The sequence below is a fragment of the Durio zibethinus genome, chromosome 5, assembly GCF_047325235.1.
Source record: "Durio zibethinus cultivar Kanyao isolate XHJ-2024 chromosome 5, ASM4732523v1, whole genome shotgun sequence".
Lineage (NCBI taxonomy): Eukaryota > Viridiplantae > Streptophyta > Magnoliopsida > Malvales > Malvaceae > Durio > Durio zibethinus.
The window spans coordinates 30,006,389-30,024,748 of record NC_143166.1 but is presented as its reverse complement, the minus strand read 5'-3'; the positions used below and the strand labels follow the sequence as shown (position 1 = coordinate 30,024,748).

At 25.3% G+C, this 18,360-nt stretch overlaps 1 protein-coding gene across 1 annotated transcript; it reads left to right on the top strand.

Annotated features, from left to right (window-relative positions):
* Positions 1-14,733: 14,733 nt before the first annotated feature.
* Positions 14,734-16,812, top strand: LOC111282675 (AT-hook motif nuclear-localized protein 25-like). The gene has a single exon (XM_022870875.2). The coding sequence runs from the start codon at positions 15,471-15,473 to the stop codon at positions 16,338-16,340; it is 870 nt and encodes a 289-aa protein (XP_022726610.2). The 5' UTR covers positions 14,734-15,470; the 3' UTR covers positions 16,341-16,812.
* The last annotated feature ends 1,548 nt before the right edge of the window (positions 16,813-18,360 follow it).

The window sequence follows — 18,360 nt, the reverse complement described above, 5'->3', positions numbered from 1 at the left end:
AATTTTATTTCAATTTTTAAAGTACTTATAATCATTGTTGGATATGGGCTTCATTTGGGCATTTGAAGTATTTGAAAGATTTTTAAGGTTTAAGATTTATATTTTAACCTTTAAAGTGACCTCTTTCTTTTAGTTTTTGAAAAAACATTGTTTGAATATTAATGAGTTTTCCAATAAGCAACTTTATGTGATCCATTTCAAATATCCCTTGAGTTCATGTAATTTGGCATGAACTAAAAAATTTTTCATGGTGAATGTCACTTGAATTACTCAATATAAGGTAGATGTATGGGCCTTCTGAAATCTTTTGATCTCTGCCATTTAAATTAAGATTAACATCTTGATGGGCTTTTAAGCATTAATATCATGATGGGTTACTAAAGATTAGCACACTCTTTTGCATGTGATGTGATCATTATGCTAAGTTTTAAACTGTTTATTCACTTTTCATATGCATTTCTTGATATAAAAAGTCCTCTTATTAATTTTTTTGAGTTGGTTTGTTAGTTATTTACTTGTAATTTATACTGGTTTATAGTACTTTCTTTGTTATTATTGGGTACATCATACATGTGCATTTATATCTTTTTAATTGAAACATGACATTTTATATTGAGAATTATAGCTCATGATTTTGGTTCAAAATTCATGTTTTATTAGGTTTGATGGAAACTATATATTCATAGTCAAGAGATTTATTTTTTATGGTTTCATATGTACCACAATAAAATTACATGTTTGAGATTTATTTTTTATGGTTTCAAATTAGGTGTAGGTTATGTGGGAAAACATGTTTTAATTTGTTTTCAATTTTTTCTCATTTTTTAAATATTAGTTTGTAAAAATACTAACTATGTTTTCTTTTTTTTTTGTGAATTTTTAGTTTGGGATTTAGGTTAGCTCGTGATTTATAATAGCAAAACTTCATTGGAGCAAAAATATTATTTAATTAAATAGCAGTACTCCAAATTTAAACGGTTATCAATTTTATACATTTTAAATTACATTTAAATTAATGTACTAAAACAATTTAAATATTATTGTATTAAACTTTGTGTTATATGTATATTGAAACAAATTATGTATTTAGATATTTAAATATTTATAATATTCAGTTTATGAATTTAAATTCATTTTCATTTCTTTCAATATTTTTTATTTAAATATAGTAGTAAATATTGAAACAAATAAAAAAAATTAAATTTCCCACATTTAGCGGCGTTTGTGTGTAAAAATACCACTAAATAACAAAAATTAGCGGCATTTAAATACACAAACGCTAATTTGTGTAATTTAGTGGTGTTTTTACGCACAAACTCCACTAAATGTAATGGCATTTGTGTGCATAATCACTACTAAATTAGTGGATTCTTTTCCTCAAACGCCGCTATTTTCTCCAATGCAAGTATAGTCGACACTTTTAATTGCGTTTTTGACAAATTTCATTGATATTTTAGTGGCATTAGAAATGCCACTAAACATGAAAAAAAAAGGCCACTAAAACCTATTCACCTGTAATGATTAAGTAACTTATCATCTAAACCTTCTTTTGTGAATATATACATACACACACGTACTACACATACCGAATTAAAATAAATTGGATTCTTCTAAAAGCTTTTTGTTTTTACATTTGTTATATAGTTTATCATTTAGAAATAACAAACATTTAATTGAATTAAGAAACTAAGTAAAATTAATTTAAAAATTCATTTTAGAATTAAGTTTGTAAGTGTGAAAAATTATTAATAAAAAAACCGTAATTTGAGTTCACTTTAAAGTGCTCTTTTCTTTTCTCCTTTTTTTTGGTATGTACCACTTACACATATACATATCCATGTATACAAAATACCGGTGCTTGAGTTTGAGCAACATGGTTTTGCATCAATTCTTACTACGGTTATTGCTTGAGGCTCTAGCTTAATAGGTGATCTGCTCTGCAAATACTCTACTCTCTACCTTAGTTTGTTTCCTTATACGAATACTTTTTATTGGAAACAAGTATATAATAATGCATTTTTTTTAATTATGGTAGCATATTTTCATTTTAATAAGATCAATGATAATTTTTTTTTTGTTTTTAACTAAGATGAATGATAATTGATAATATTGGAGATGAATTAAGCATTGATATTTTTAATTTTTATAAGCATGCATTAAAAAAAATATAGGACCAATTAAATTGATAAATCGCTTTTTTTGCCATACTGAACAGAGTATGTAACATTTAGCATTTAATCTCTAAGAAACAAAATAATAATAATAATAATAATAATAATAATAATAATAATAATAATAATAATAATAATAATAATAATATAGTAGCTAGCATTGAAAAGAAAAAAAGATTCAATTATTTTTATTTTTTGTATACAGTATGCTTAATTGTCTTTTTAATAAATAGGGAAAATATATATGCTTAATTTTCTTTTACAATTTATGATTTATGTATTATATGTTAAATTTTGGGTCTTATTATTTCATATTTTTTTTGGAAAATGAAATTGCTACATAATGGTTTTTTAACATGTTGGTTTTAATTTTCATAATCTTTAATTAAATGAAAAATGGATAATGAAAATGAAACAAAGAAAATATAGTTTTTACTACTACTATATTTTTATTTTTTTAACTATTTTCTTTTTAATTAACTTTTATCTCAGGACATTTTTAAAAATTATTAAGGCTAAAACCTAAAAGTGATATTTTATTTTATTTTTATTTTTATAAACAATAATGAGTAATTAATATTTAACCCCTAACAAAAATAAAAAATAACTAGATAATATCTACCATAAAAAAGAAAAAAAATAACAATTTTTGTTTTTATGATTAATAAGATTGATGATAATCCTTAAAAAAAAAAACTTTAATGTCATTATTTTAAAGATTTTTACATAATAATATGTGAGATTCTTATTTACACTGAAAAAACGATATTAACTTTTTATCAAATTTGATAAAATCATATGGATGATGATGTTTCAATAAAAGAAATTTGCTGATGAGCGAAGTGTGAAGTATAATCATTAAAAAGTAAAAAAACATGAATTAATAAATAAAATAACCACTGCCATGATTGATTAATTTTAAAATAAAATATGTGCAATTTATACATTCAAGACAAGAAAAGTTCATTATTTTCTACTTTCTATTATTTTATGGATCACTTGTACCATATTCAGAATTACTTTATATAAAAGGAGAATTCACATCTACTTAGAGAATTTCCAAAAGTAAGTTGTTTAATATTTTTGATAATGGCTTTTAGACAATTTTTTTGTTATTAAATGTTTGTTTAAAATGTAATACCATTATCTAATTAAAATTTAAATTATTTAAATTTAATCTTTTGTAGGAATATGAGTTTGTATTAAATGTTAAACAATAATATCTAATAAATATAAATATTTGACAACCCAACAAATGCTCAAAATCAAAATATTATCAAAACCCCTCAATAAAAAGAATGTGTACTCTTGAATAAATGATCACTTATATTGTTTTAACATATAAATTCATAATTTTTTAAATATATATAATTTATCTTTATTTACTATAAACTTACAAATGTATAAATATATATAATTTATCATTTTATTATTGCTCAATAATATTGTTTATTACATATTTGAAATTTTGTGAAATTTTTTTGAAAAATTTAATTTTAATATGATTTGTTACCATAAATAAATTATTTTATATATGTTATAAATTTAAAGATTTTGATATATAAATGTGAAAAGAATATTAGTTTGTGTTTATACATATAATTTTAAATAAACAAAATTAATCATTCTATCGCACGAGTCAAAAATTAGTTATAATGATATTATCTTAATAAATAAAAAAATATGTTTTGTGAGTGGAAAAAAGTGTTGTACCTTATAATAATCAAATTGCACAAATTAACATAGTTTAATCAGGAGTTAACTTGCACATTAACTAAGGTATACATCATAGAACAAATTTTCTTTTAGTGTATACATTAATTAAATTTCCCATTAACTAGTAATTTAGGTACAATTTATGTAGTTAATTAAAAAAATTCAATGTTTTCATGTCATTAGCTGCATAGGATACCCAACAGGGAAGGGTTGCAATTAAAATTCGGATAGATCTGAGGCTATGTATTATAACTAACTATAATCATTTAAGAAAAACCTAAATCAATTAGTAGTCACAGTTTCTACCTGTATATAATTAAACTTCAAGCACCGGACGTACCTTTTCCCAATAAAGGTTGAGAAGGTTGAACTAAGACTAACAAATTAATTAGGCTGTTTTTGGGGACATGATGAGAAGTGAGAATATTTTCATCACACTGTAAAATATGTTTTACGATTAGATTCAATCATAAATTGCATTTCACTATACGGTGGGAAGGTTCCCACCACGATCTCGAAAGGAACCTTAATTTCATAGTTTTGGACAATCAAACGGCCAGAGATAACATATTTAAAAAAAAAAAAAAAAGAAGGAGATGGAGTTAGGTAAATAACAATGGATGTAATCACATGGACTTGTTTATTGATTTGATATGGCATATAGTTGTACCCACAATATTATTCTATATTATTAAAATTTTACAAAAAGTTATGCTTTTTAATTTTTTTTTCTAATTGATTAGTAATGTTAATGAAGAACCTTGTCATCTATCCCAAACTTTACATTATTTAATTCAAACAAGTTGCTCTTTTTAAATTCCTGTCTCAGCCTGAAATCATGATGCAATTTTAAAGATTCTATAGCTCCAAGTTTGCATGACCAATATTGTTATAAATTGTGAAAAAGAATTAAGAATTTTTTTGAAGTAATTCTTAATTTTGTAACCTAGGTTTATGTAGTAGATGATGCTAGATAATTTTGAGAAAATAAAAATAATAAAAAAAAATGACTTTGAGACATGAAATTTTTTTTTAAAGGTAATTATACTTATAGGATATAATAAAATCTTAAAATTCTTTAAATCAAAATTAGTGAAAATGGTTTTATTAAAATATTTATTTATAATGAATAAACAGACATAAATTTCTATTCAAATTGTTATGACCTTTTGTATAATTATGACCTTTATGAATAATAATTTATTTATATTCAAATAATTATAACCATTTATCATATGATAATTGTTTCTGTTCAAATATAATTATTTAAAATATAAATAAATTAATACAAAACTAATTTTATTCATCAATAATTAAATCTTTTTATTCAATGTGGATGTACCACATTCTAAATTATCAAAAATACCCCACTAATTTGGAACGTTGGTGCTTAATTTTTAATCTATCACACAAATAAATATTATGAATACAAGAAAATATTTTTCAATTTAAACTTTTAATTAGCGTATATATCTTAGAATTATAATGAAGTTGATATATCCGTAAATTAAACCTCAACTCCTAGTATTAGAATTGAAGATATAACATATATAATATTTATTTATTCTTCTGTTAGAGGTTTATAATTACTTTAGCACAATTATGGCCACGTGTTTATCTTGTTCATAAACATTTACAAGAAAAACCTCAATTCTTCTTGTTAAAGCAGCACAATTTCTATATTTATATAGATAGAATTTTCATTATGTCTCCATTACTTTAGACATTTAAATAATAAATTCCATTAAGAGTATAAAAACTTATTCTCTCCACGTAATGGATCACACTAATTTCTAAATTTTGAATCAATTTTATTAGTGTTTAACAAACACATAACAATAATTTATTTTTACCCATTAAACTTTGTATTAGAAGTTACTAAGTCAAAATTGAGTTCCCATTATAAGTGTTTAATAGTAAGAGTTTAACTCGATTCTACTTATAGTATTACTAACCAAATATCTTAGAATTCAATTTTTTTAATGATAATTGTCGTAATATATAGATCAAAAAATCTATAGCTAGACTTAACAAATAGAGTTGTCATAAATCTTTTCTTACTAGGTGTGATTGGCCATCTAATAAATCTATTCTTTTAAAGAGCTACTAAGCTTGACTAAGGGTCCCTAAAAGAATAGGTTCAGGTCTACTAACTAGAATATGGTTTGAGAGTTCGGTTGCATATGGAAAATGTTATAGCACCCCCACATGCTTATCCAAAGGATGGAATCATTTTATTTTAAATTTATCCTAAGGTCTTGATTCTAATAATTTTAAGTTTTAATGTTTAAATATTAAAAATAATTTTTAAAATTCTCCATCAGAATTCTTAAAAATATTTTTTCATCTTAAGAGTATTCATGAATTCTATTCGTTTTCTTAAAGAGGCTCCATCGTTGAAAAAAGATTTAATCATTTCTATTTTGTTTTTAGTAAGTTTTTATTGAAAAAATATATAATTATTCCACCATTTGGGCCACACTAGAAATATTTTCTCTTTTAAATTTCTAAATTCTCCACCATTTGGGCCTATATAGAAATTCTTTTTATTTCTCTTTTTTTTAAAGAAAATAATATGACAATTATTTTTCTTAAAATTTCATTTAAATTCTTCTACCATTTGAGACAAATTTAAAGAAAATTTTCACCTAGAGATTTCTTAGGAATTTACTATTTGAAATTTCTAAGAATCTTATCCCTAAATAATTATTAAATATTTTCAATCAAAAATTTTATTTGAAAAAGAATACAATTGCTTTTATTGAAATTTCATCTAAATTATTCCGCAATTTGGGACAAATTTAGAGAAATTTCTCATCTAGAGATTTTTTAAGAAATTTACCATTTGAAATTTTTAAGAATCTCATCATTGGATAATTTGTATTTAATTCCAAAATTTTTGTTAATTTTTTTATTTTTTATTTTTAGTTTTTTTGTTTGAAAATAAATATTAATTATTGTTATTGAAACTTTATTTAAATTATTCCACTATTTAGGACAAATTTAGATAAAATTTTTCACCTAAAAATTTTATAGAAATTTATAATTTAAAATTTTTAAAATTTTCATCATTGGATAATAATATTTAATTCCAAAAATTTTATAGTTTTTATTATTTTCCCTAAACTTAATCATGCAAAAAAAATTCTAAAAAATAAACAAACACATAAATAAAATAAAATAAAAAAGATAAAGAAATGGCTTGGCTTGAGAAAAAATGTGGCTCAAGAAACTCGGCTTGGAAGCTTGGTTTGCAGCTCGGCTTGATCGGAGCCAAAGGTGGGGACGCAGGTTGAAGCAGGTTGAACGCTTGAGTCAGGTCGCTCAGCGATAAAACACGTGGATTTTGGCTGAATAAAATGCCCAAAATGATATCGTTTTGAGACAGTATAAAAAGCTAGTTTTTGACCTTTTTTTTTTTTCAGATTTTTCCTTTTCCCCTCTCTCTCTTCCCTTTTTTTTTTCTCTCTCTTTCTCTAAAATGGATGAACTCCAGTTGAATATTTCACTGGATTTTGGAAATCCTATCGAAATCTTAGTTGATTCACTGAAAGTTCATTGAAAAATATAACTTTTGTCAAAATCTTCAACTGAATTTTGAAAAATTTATCGAAAAATTTAACCAACGTCGAAAAATTATCCAAAAAATTCAACTGAAGTCGAAAACTTCATCGAAAACTAAAAATTTTTCAAAAAAATTTTCAAAATTTTCATAGTTTCTAGCTGTGCCTCTTTTTTGATTTTTTTTTCTCTTTGTTTTTTGATCTCTGCTTTGATTTTTTGTTTTCGATCTCTATTTTTTTTTGCTTGATCAGTGTGAATTCATATAAGGCAAAATTAGGAGTGTTTCCAGTTGATTACAACTCGTCCTTGACTAGATTATCCTAGAACATATCTTTTACAGATTGAAACCATTTACAATTCTGCAAACTTTCCCATCATGGCAAAATTCATTATTTTTTATTTTTTTTTTATATATTATCTTAGCATCTAATAAAAAAAAGAAAAATCAAATAAAAAACTACAAAAAAAAAGATAAAAACAAAAACAGATAAATAAGATAAAACCCAAAAAATAAATAAATTAATTAATAATTAAATAAGTAGATAAATAAGCAAATGAATAAATAATAAATAGATAAATATAAAAACATAGTTGGGCTTAACAAATTGGACCCCATGGAGCCAAGCCCCAATTGGTCTGGGTCTAGACCAAATAGGATGTCTACAGTAATTATTTCTATTTAAGATTGAATCTCTAATATAATTATTTCAGATTAACAAGTCTAAAACGTTTCATTTTGTATATCATTTATATACTCTAGACATTGTTACCTCATTTTGTCACTTTAAGAAATAGATGATATTAATTGTGGCCACAACTATATACTCATTAATATAAAATTTCAACCATTCTGTTTCTACATTTCTATCTATTTTAATAAAATTATTCATCTAGTACAATTGGATAAACTGAATGGATAGACCAACCATCTTAGTCTTTTTAAGATATACAAGGACATTTTTTTGTGATTTTACTTTAATAAATGTACTTAACTTATTAGCTTGTATAATTTACTTATAAAATTATACAAAAATCTTACAACACTATGATGGTAATTTTTTTTCTTTCGATTCTTATCACCTTCACCATGTACAAATATGCATTCTTTTATTAAGAATGTCTCATTCAATTATTAAGATATTATATGTTCTTAATTATATTGTCATTTCATTTATCTCTTTACTATTTGGTTCTTTTTCTTTTTTTTTTTAAATAGGAAGTCTTCAAATCCATCTTTAGTATAAGAAAATTAGAAAATATTCTATACCTTAATATTTTCTTCTCATAAAAATTTCAAAACTTTTATTTAAACTCAATATAAGAGTATACATCAATAAGAATGATCTCAAATATAATGACTCTCAAATTTTTTTTTTTTTTAGTATACTCATGCTTTCTATGTCTCTTTTTAAAACTTTAATGCCAACTCATGGAAACTTATGAATCTATTTCATCATGGACACCATTCACCAATTTATTAAAATGAGCAAAACCATTGTCCATCACCCAAATTGGTCAAATAGCAGTCATCTTGCTATTTAATTTTTTTTAATTCATAAAATCTTTGAATTACTCATGACTTTCAAAGTAAATATAATTTTATTCTTTTACTATATCTCAAAACTAAAATCATGAAATGTAGATAATTTATACAAGTCATAATTATTATCAAATAAAATTAAACAAATATTATTTTTATGCGTTGAGAAAAACTATTTATGTATGATTTATAAATAAATAATTTTCAAACTTATCAAAAGCACTGTTCATTTAAGAGTCATTCCACCTTATCCATGGATAATTCATTTAATGATCAATTCCAAGGATTAAGGCTATTTGTAAGCGAACATTATTATCAAATCCATACATTAAAGGTGTATGACCAGTACACATCTTTGCCATGAAATTATAAAAATGCATCGAGATTTGTGCATTTTCCTTTTTTAATTAATTTATGCACAATAATGCCATATATCCTTACAATTATTTATAATCTCTGTTTGCGTTAAACAAACTTTATTTAAATTGTTTTAATAGCAAACCATGTTATCTTCTTCTTGGCATTCCAAAATAAAACTTTTCAAATCAATAAACATGGCTAATAAGATATTGGTAGACTGCCTTCAAATTATCAGTAATTAGCAATAGCCTTTAATATTATTAATGATGTGCCTTTTCATTTAAACTTGAATGTCACATTTAATCTAATTTGTTGGCCAAACTTTCGATTTGAAATGGTAACATAAAATTTCACAAATAAATCATGTTAATATATTCACCTTATTAATTTCATACTACTACTAGCCACAATTTTAAAAAATCCATTCCAATGAAACTTTTGGAATGCACAATTAATAAATTCCCAAAACCCAAATAATATGGTAAACAATCATGAAATTGGATTCATGCAATAGAACCAAACAATGAATTAATAACATATTAATTTTGAATAAAAATTAAAAAAAAAAACTTATCTGACATCACAGTAGAGAATTATTTTTCTTTGTCCGTAATTATTTCAAGAATTCTGATTTCACCAATGTATTTATAATTTTTTTTCTCTTGCATCTCCATAAATACGAAATATAAAAATTTCTTCATAATTGCCTTTAAATTGTTAAAAAAATTTGAGAAAATAGAAATAATAAGAAAAAAAGAAATATTGAGAAGTGAAGAATATTTTTTAAAGGCAATTATACTTATAGGATATAATAAAGTCTTAAAACTCTCCAAATCAGATTTAATGAAAATAGTTATACTGAAAGATCTATTTATAATGAATGAATAGACGTAAACTTTTATTCAAATGGTTATGACTTTTTATATAAGTATGGTCTTTATGAATAATAGTCTATTTATATTCAAATAGTTATAATTATTTTTCATATGATAATTATTTATGTTCAAACATAATTATTTAAAATATAAATAAAATTAATATAATAATTAAATCTTCCTATTCAATATGGGATGCCTCACATTCTGAACTACCAACACATGAATTATATCCCAACCAAAGCTCCACTTATTTATAATGTGGATTTATGAGTATTATAAAAAAATGCAAAAAAAATTATTTTCAAAACAAATTAAATGAAACAAAAACTATCAATTTGATGTCTAGTAACTAGAGTGACAAATATAACAAAATTCAAAATATTCATCAATATTTTTTGAAGTCTTTTCTTTTTTTTTTTTTTTTACCTCACGGCTTGCCAATACTTTACCTTGGATGGACAAAAATGGTGAAGGAAGAAAAAAAACATAAAAATGCTAGTTATTAGGGATAATGGATATTTAGATAATAATTTTTTTTTGAATTTTTAATATACTCTTAACTCTCAAATCATGTTTATTTAATTCATCTTAAAAAAATTACTTATTTAAATTATCTTTAACCCATAACTTTTAAAAATTTGATCAACATATAGACCATATTTGTTTAGTTAATTATCTATACTTTAAAAGCATAGACCATATTTATCCAGTTCAAAAAAAAGTATAGACTATATTTATAGATAATCGATCTCTTGGACCTTAATTAGTGATAATTGTGACCCAAAAGCAAGTGGAAAAAATGCCTTTACTTAGTAAGGGACTAATTAAAATTTTAAATTAAACTGTATAGTACTTTTCTTTGGCCAAGTATATATATATATATATATATATATATATATATATATATAGTACTTAAGTCATGCATTAGACATAAACTTTTTGGTGGCTCAAGAAAGGTACTTCTATACATACAATAATTTAATTATTAAAAAAATTGTTAATTATCATATGGGCAAAGCATGTGATTCCTTTTCTTTAGAATCCGACGGGGTTATTCATCACTTGTCAAAAGGTTATCGGATTAGTTTTAAAAGCATAATATTCATGATGATGGTTTGTATATGGGATGAGATCATTAGCAATTATATATGTTGAATTTGGAAATATGCTAGCCTAGTTGTCCACCAAAATAAGCATATAAAATACTAATATACTATAATGGTTTTTGGCCACACATTACTATAAATGGGCCATGTATCAGCATAAAAAAAAATGAAAATTAATGGCCAAAGAAAGAAAATGAAACTTGAATGGCATTTCACATTTGTATCCTAGTAATTAGTGAATTCACAATCATAGCAAACTGCAATTTTAATAGGTTAAATTATGGAATCAATTCAGGTAGTTAGACGAAAATCAAAATTTTTGGAGATGAAAGTATCGGTTAAGATTGGAGGGATTAAGGGAATTTTATCGGTTGGCTACTTGATTTTTTTTTTCAAAGAGACGAAAGTAGAAATTCTAATAGGAAAATAATTCAACGTGACGCTGTGGCGAGTTGGTCGGATCGTGGTAGTAAAGCGCTGCTCCACAATTTATGTGTTTGAAACCTTGTTTTTGTTTATGAGGTTATTGTTTTTAAGAGTTAATGTTTGATGCATGTAAGTGTTATACATCTACAATCAATTCTATAATAACATTTTATTAATAAATAAAATTAAAAGAATCATATTTTTTTAAAAATAAATATTAATAGGTTTTTTTAAGTTTAATTAATTGTTTCGTAAAAAAAAAAAAGTTTAATTAATTACTAAAAGCAATTTATATTTAAAGATTTAATTATTTTAATTTTACTTATTAATAAAATGTTATTATACATTGATTGGTAATATATAATATTTATAATATATCAAATATTTATTTTTGTTGAATTTCTTAAATATTGAAACAAATAATAAAAAAGGTTTTGAGAAAAAAGTAGCTTGAAATCCGTCATATGCCACATGCAATTAATATATCCCAAAACATTTTGACATTAATGATAAATAAGGGGTACTTTTTTATTAACAATTCTTCTATTTATCCTTACTATTATTAATTAGTTGTATTTATAATTCCCAACAGTAATTAGTTATATATTTTTCAACCCTTTACCCAAATCTGGCCAAAAAATTCCTTTACAGAACAAAAGTTTGAAAAATAACGAAAAGAAAATTTCATAGTTCATACCGTTGATAATTGATATATAGAAGAAACCGAAAAAGACCTTTTAACTTAATTTGGACCTCTGTTCCTAACTAAAATAAATTTGAAAAAATACAAAGCATTTATATATACTAGCAACATGCTCGCATTTTATTGCGGGAGTAAATTTTTTATTTGTAATTAATAATATTAAATTTAATAAATCAATGAGTATAATTCTTTTATAATTTTTTAATAAAGTAATGATTAGAGAAAAATTATCAATTAATTTGTAGATAATGTATGCATTTAATTATTATAATTTATATAATAAATTAAATAGAAATTCATTCTTTCAAATTTATCTAGTTAAAAATATTAAAATAAATAATTAAAAAACAAAATTTTTTCAAAAAAGCTAAAACTAAAAAAAGAAAAAAAAAAAAGAGAAGGCCAAGCAAAAAAGAAAAATATAAAACGGAAGCGGATTTATACTCATCTCGATTTTGACTTGATATTGGGTTATTATTTTTAATTCGATCTCGATCTTATATATATATAAATGTATAGACCATATTTAACCTGATTTTATCATATTTCAATTCAATAATATAATATTTATGAAAATATTATTTTTTAGTATAAATTATATCTCAATTATATAAATATAATATTTCATTAAATAAATATATTAAATAATAATTTTATTTATATAATATATAAATTAAATTAAATAAATAATATATATCTTATATATATATATATATATATATATATATATCTTACGATGGGATGGGATAAAGTACCTTAAACCAGCCTCCAACATAACCTTGGTTTTCAATAAGAAAACCTATCATACCTCGACTTAAATCCAATTAAAAAAAAAAATAGTCTCTGACGGATCAAAATCCACTATTTGGAATCTCTACTTCCACTAGCCCTACTTCATACAGAATTCATTTTATTTAAAAAAAAGAAAAAAAGAAAAAAAGACAAAAACAACCAAAAAGACAAGAAAATCAAATGAGATATCATGTAGACACTTCTACTATCATTTTATCTTTCAAAACGTAAATAAAAATACTAAAATAAATAATTAAAAAAACTAAAATGCTAAAACTAAAAAAAAAAAGAAACTAGTTTAAGCAAAATAGAAAAAAATGAGCCAAATTAATAAAAAATGACTTGATTCTGACTTGATTTTTTAATAATTTAATTTGAATTTGATTTTGACTCAATATCGAATTATTATTCATTAAAACTTAATCCTAATCTGTAACATATATATTCCATATCCGACCTAAATTGCTCAAACTTTAATTTAATAATATTAATTTAATTTAAGTTCATGAAAATATTATTTTTTAATATAAATTATATCTTAATTACAGGTAAATATAGTTTTTATTAAAATAAAGTATTAAATAATAATTTTATTAATATAATACATATATAAATATCAAATAAATAAATAATAAATATATATTTTTATATATACCCAAGATGAAATTAAACATCCTAAATTCATCTTCGACCCAAACTCATTTAAAAAAAAAAAAACTCGATCCGATCCTAAATTTAAAAATTGCATTTATTGGATTAAGGCAAATATAACCTATTAGATATGAATTGTTTTATCATCCCTACTTTCGATTGTTTTTACAAAATTTATCTAATTAAAAAGTTAAAAACTATAAAAAAAAAAAGCCAAATGGGAATGCTATGTGAATTTATTAAATTAAAATCTAAATAATAACTTTATTAATACAATACATATATAAATATAAAATTAAATAAATAATAAAAATATTTTTTTATATATACTTGAGGGAGGTAAAACACCTAAGGCCAATCTTGGATCCGATCTTGATTTTTAAAAAAGGAAAAAACTGTAATTTGATCCTAATTTTTTAAAAAAGCCACTTATATTGAATTGGGTAAATTAAAATCCATCAAATATAAATTATTTTGTCATCTTTAGCATTATTGATTTTTTTTCTTATAAAATTTATCTAATAAAAATAAAATTAAAAATTAAAAAACCAAACAAAATAAAATTAAAAAAATTAAAATACCACGTGATACCCTCATCTTCTTCCAAAATCTACAAAATTAATATTAGAGAGGTAAGATATTGTCCTCGGTTGTGGATTAAAACTTGCCTTAATGCATTTTTGGTCCTTTGAAAATGCATAGAAGTTTCATGCCTTGCTTGTCATCAAAGCATCCTTCTTTATCTTTAGCTTTACTATTAAATTGAAATCTCTCTCTCTCTCTCTCTCTCTCTCTCTCTCTCTCTCTCTCTCTCTTTGCTTTACACTTTTGTTTCCCTAATTAAAAAACTCAAGTCTCCTAATTGAATCCATTCTGTTCAAAGCTTGGTTTTCAGACATTCAAACCCATTGATTTTGAGGTAATGAATAAAAAATAATTGTATCAGTATGTAAAATAATACACAGTTTCTCAACAAAAAAAAAAGTTCATTGATTTAGTTTCATTTATGAGACATATCTACACAGTCATTCATCAAGTGGTTTTTGCTCTTTCATTTTTCCCTTAATTATTATCAGTTTTTTTCTATCCATGTCCTCTTCTTCCTTGCAAAGATCTGGATCTGGGTATGAAGACAAGCTTAAAGCATCTACTTTTAAGCTTTTAACAGCAATTTTTAACATGTACTTAGCTTCCAAGATATTTGATCATGTTTGAGTTAATTTCATTGTTTTTAATTAGATCACTTGGTTTTGGTTGAATTAATTCCTGCAGAACCACGGTTAGCTGTTAGCATAAAGAAGAACAATGACATTTTAATCTGTCCAGTATGCTTTAGATAATCTCTGTTCGCCATAGCTAATTGTCAGGGAAACTATGTCAGTACTTCATGATTTATGAAAAAACCTAGTCTGCAACACGTTTCTGCATAAATTGGAAAGTTTTCATTTTTTTTCCTTTCCCTTTTTCCACTTCTCTTTACCAATTATTCTCTTTAATTTTTCACTTTAATAAGAGATCAGATCGAAGTTAGATATTAGAGCAGCTGGCAAGTGGATTTTGGCGATGTCTGGCTTGGAATCAGGTATAGGTTCTCGCTATGTCCATCAGCTACTCGGACCAGAACTGCAGCTTCAAAGATCATCGCAACCCCAATTAAACGCATCTCAACTCCGGGATTCCAAACACTCACCAGAGAAAGAAGGAACTAATCCTGATACAGCCACCACCAGCTCAGGCGCAGGTACCACTCTAGGACGCAGGCCTCGAGGTCGTCCAGCAGGTTCAAAGAACAAACCCAAACCACCAATAATCATTACTCGCGACAGTCCAAATGGGCTGAGATCCCATGTACTTGAAATTTCTTCTGGTTCAGACATAATTGATTCAGTATCAAACTATGCAAGGCGCCGTGGGCGGGGTGTTTGTGTACTCAGTGGAACTGGAGCTGTCACAAATGTTACATTGCGGCAACCAGCTGCTCCAGCTGGAAGTGTCATAACACTACATGGGCGGTTTGAGATTCTATCTTTAACTGGGACTTCTCTTCCACCACCAGCGCCTCCAGGAGCTGGTGGCTTGACTATTTATATTGCCGGTGGTCAGGGTCAAGTAGTCGGAGGGAGCGTGGCGGGTCCACTGATGGCTTCAGGTCCAGTTGTATTAATGGCTGCATCATTTGCAAATGCAGTTTATGATAGGTTACCTCTGGAGGAGGAAGACCCGCCAGTGCAGGTACAACCATCAGCTTCACAGTCGTCTAGAGTGACAGGCAGTGGTGGAGGGCAGTTGGGTGATGGAGGCAGTGGCGGAAACAGTGGTGGTGCTGGCAGCGGGGGCGTTCCTTTCTATAATTTGGGAGCGAACATGGGAAGTTATCCTTTTCCAGGTGATGTATTCGGTTGGAGTAGTAGTGCAACAAGGCCTTCCTTCTAGTCTTCACTATGTATCTAATAATTTCTAGAATCAAGAGCAATTTGTATATGTTTTGGATTAGTTTTTCATGATAGGATTATGGACGTGATGAAGACAAGTCATCCCGGGTATCTCAATTTTGGCCTTCTTTAAGTTGAAGAAGAAAGAAATTAATTGTGTGATTGATATTGATACTGCTATTCAAGAATGAGATCAGTATTTAGTTTCATTATGAAGGAGAAAGATCGAGTTCTTCAAGATGCAATATCAATGGGAAAAAATTGCTGCTGCAAAACAATGAATCTCGCTTGGAGGCTGCAGCCTGAAGAATGATCCATCAGTGAGTCTAAGTTCTTGCACAAAACATAAATTCTGACAGCATCTTCCGTTTGTCTTTTCTTTTCCTGTTCCCTTTCTGGGAAGTTCTTTCCCTTCCAAACATGGTTAATTTATATATGAACAGTAGAGATTTTATGAAAGAAACTAAAACTAATGCATATATATTTCAAATTTTTATCTTCAAAATTCAAATTAATCCCACACAGTTGCTACTACTCTTCAATATTATATACTACATAGATTGAAGAAAACTAACATATGAGATGATTGTAGAAGCTTCATGAATTGAAACAAATGTGAATAAAACAGAAATTAATGTTAAAGCTGCATAGGAAATAATGGGGAAGAACTACTATTAATTACTTTCCATTTGAATTTCCATTCGTGAACATTAATTGTCTGCATATGTGCATTTTTTTGTTGAATAATTAAGATATTATGACAGTGTATCACTTATATTGTTACTGCATTAAATATTAACTCATATTTTATTATTATTATTTTTTTATGATCAACTCCTTTGGGGAGAGTACAGGCCAGTAGCTTTTGCCATTACAATTGGTTAACATACAAGCTCAGCCTAAACCCCATTTCTGTCTCAGCCAATTTTTGCTTTAAAATTGACGACTTTGGAGAAGTAGGAAGGTTCAGTTACTGTAAACTTACTCTCTTGAAATAAAAGGTTTTGCCATATGTTAAAACAACACACACACATATATATATATATATATATATATATATTACTCTCTTGAAATAAAAGGTTTTGCCATATGTTAAAACAACACACACACACACACACATATATATATATATATATATGTGTGTGTGTGTGTGTGTGTGTGTGTGTGTGTGAAAACCTTGAATTACATATGTATCATATATGTAGTATCTATGATAAGTTAAGGGAGTATTATTAGCTCGCTATGCCATAAAGAAAAACCTAATTCCGAAAAGTGGGAAAACGAGAATAGCTACTTTTGGGACTTTACAACAATTAAAATGGACAAGTATAAATGTGCTCTTTTATTTTCTTTTGATATAATATCTATTAATTACTTGGTTTTATATTTTATATCTTGCCTCTTAAGTTATTTTACATATATATTTTTTTTACAAAATAATAATTAAAATTACAGATGTAATGCACTCGTAATTGAAAAGTGGTCGGAAGAAAATGAATACATTAGTGGGATTGATTCATGGTTGTCACGGGGTATACATAGAGGTGGGTTCCGACTGGCTTAGATATATTTAATTGATATTTGATTATAGATTCTACATAATAAAAAAAAAATCATTGATAATAAAAGTACATGATAAGTGAATGTTTGTAGCATTAATTAATTAACATATTATTATTTATATTCTACTAATAGAGTTTTTAACTTCAAAAATGAATCTATACAATTATCAAATATTTATTTAATAAATAAATAATTAATTATTTTTTAATTATATCTTAATGAACACTTGTTAATTCTTTAAATTCCTTTGCAATATTGTATTATAGCTTAATTAAAACAGTATTAGTTAAGAATAATTAGAAACACACAAAATTCTTTCTTTTTTTTTTTTTTTGAAATAAAAATTCTTCTTTCTTTAAATAAAGAAAAAGACATAAAGAACACTTATAGGAGGGAGGAAACGTAGGAGCAATTGTTTTCTACTTGGCCTGAATATAGACTTGGGAAATACAACTGAC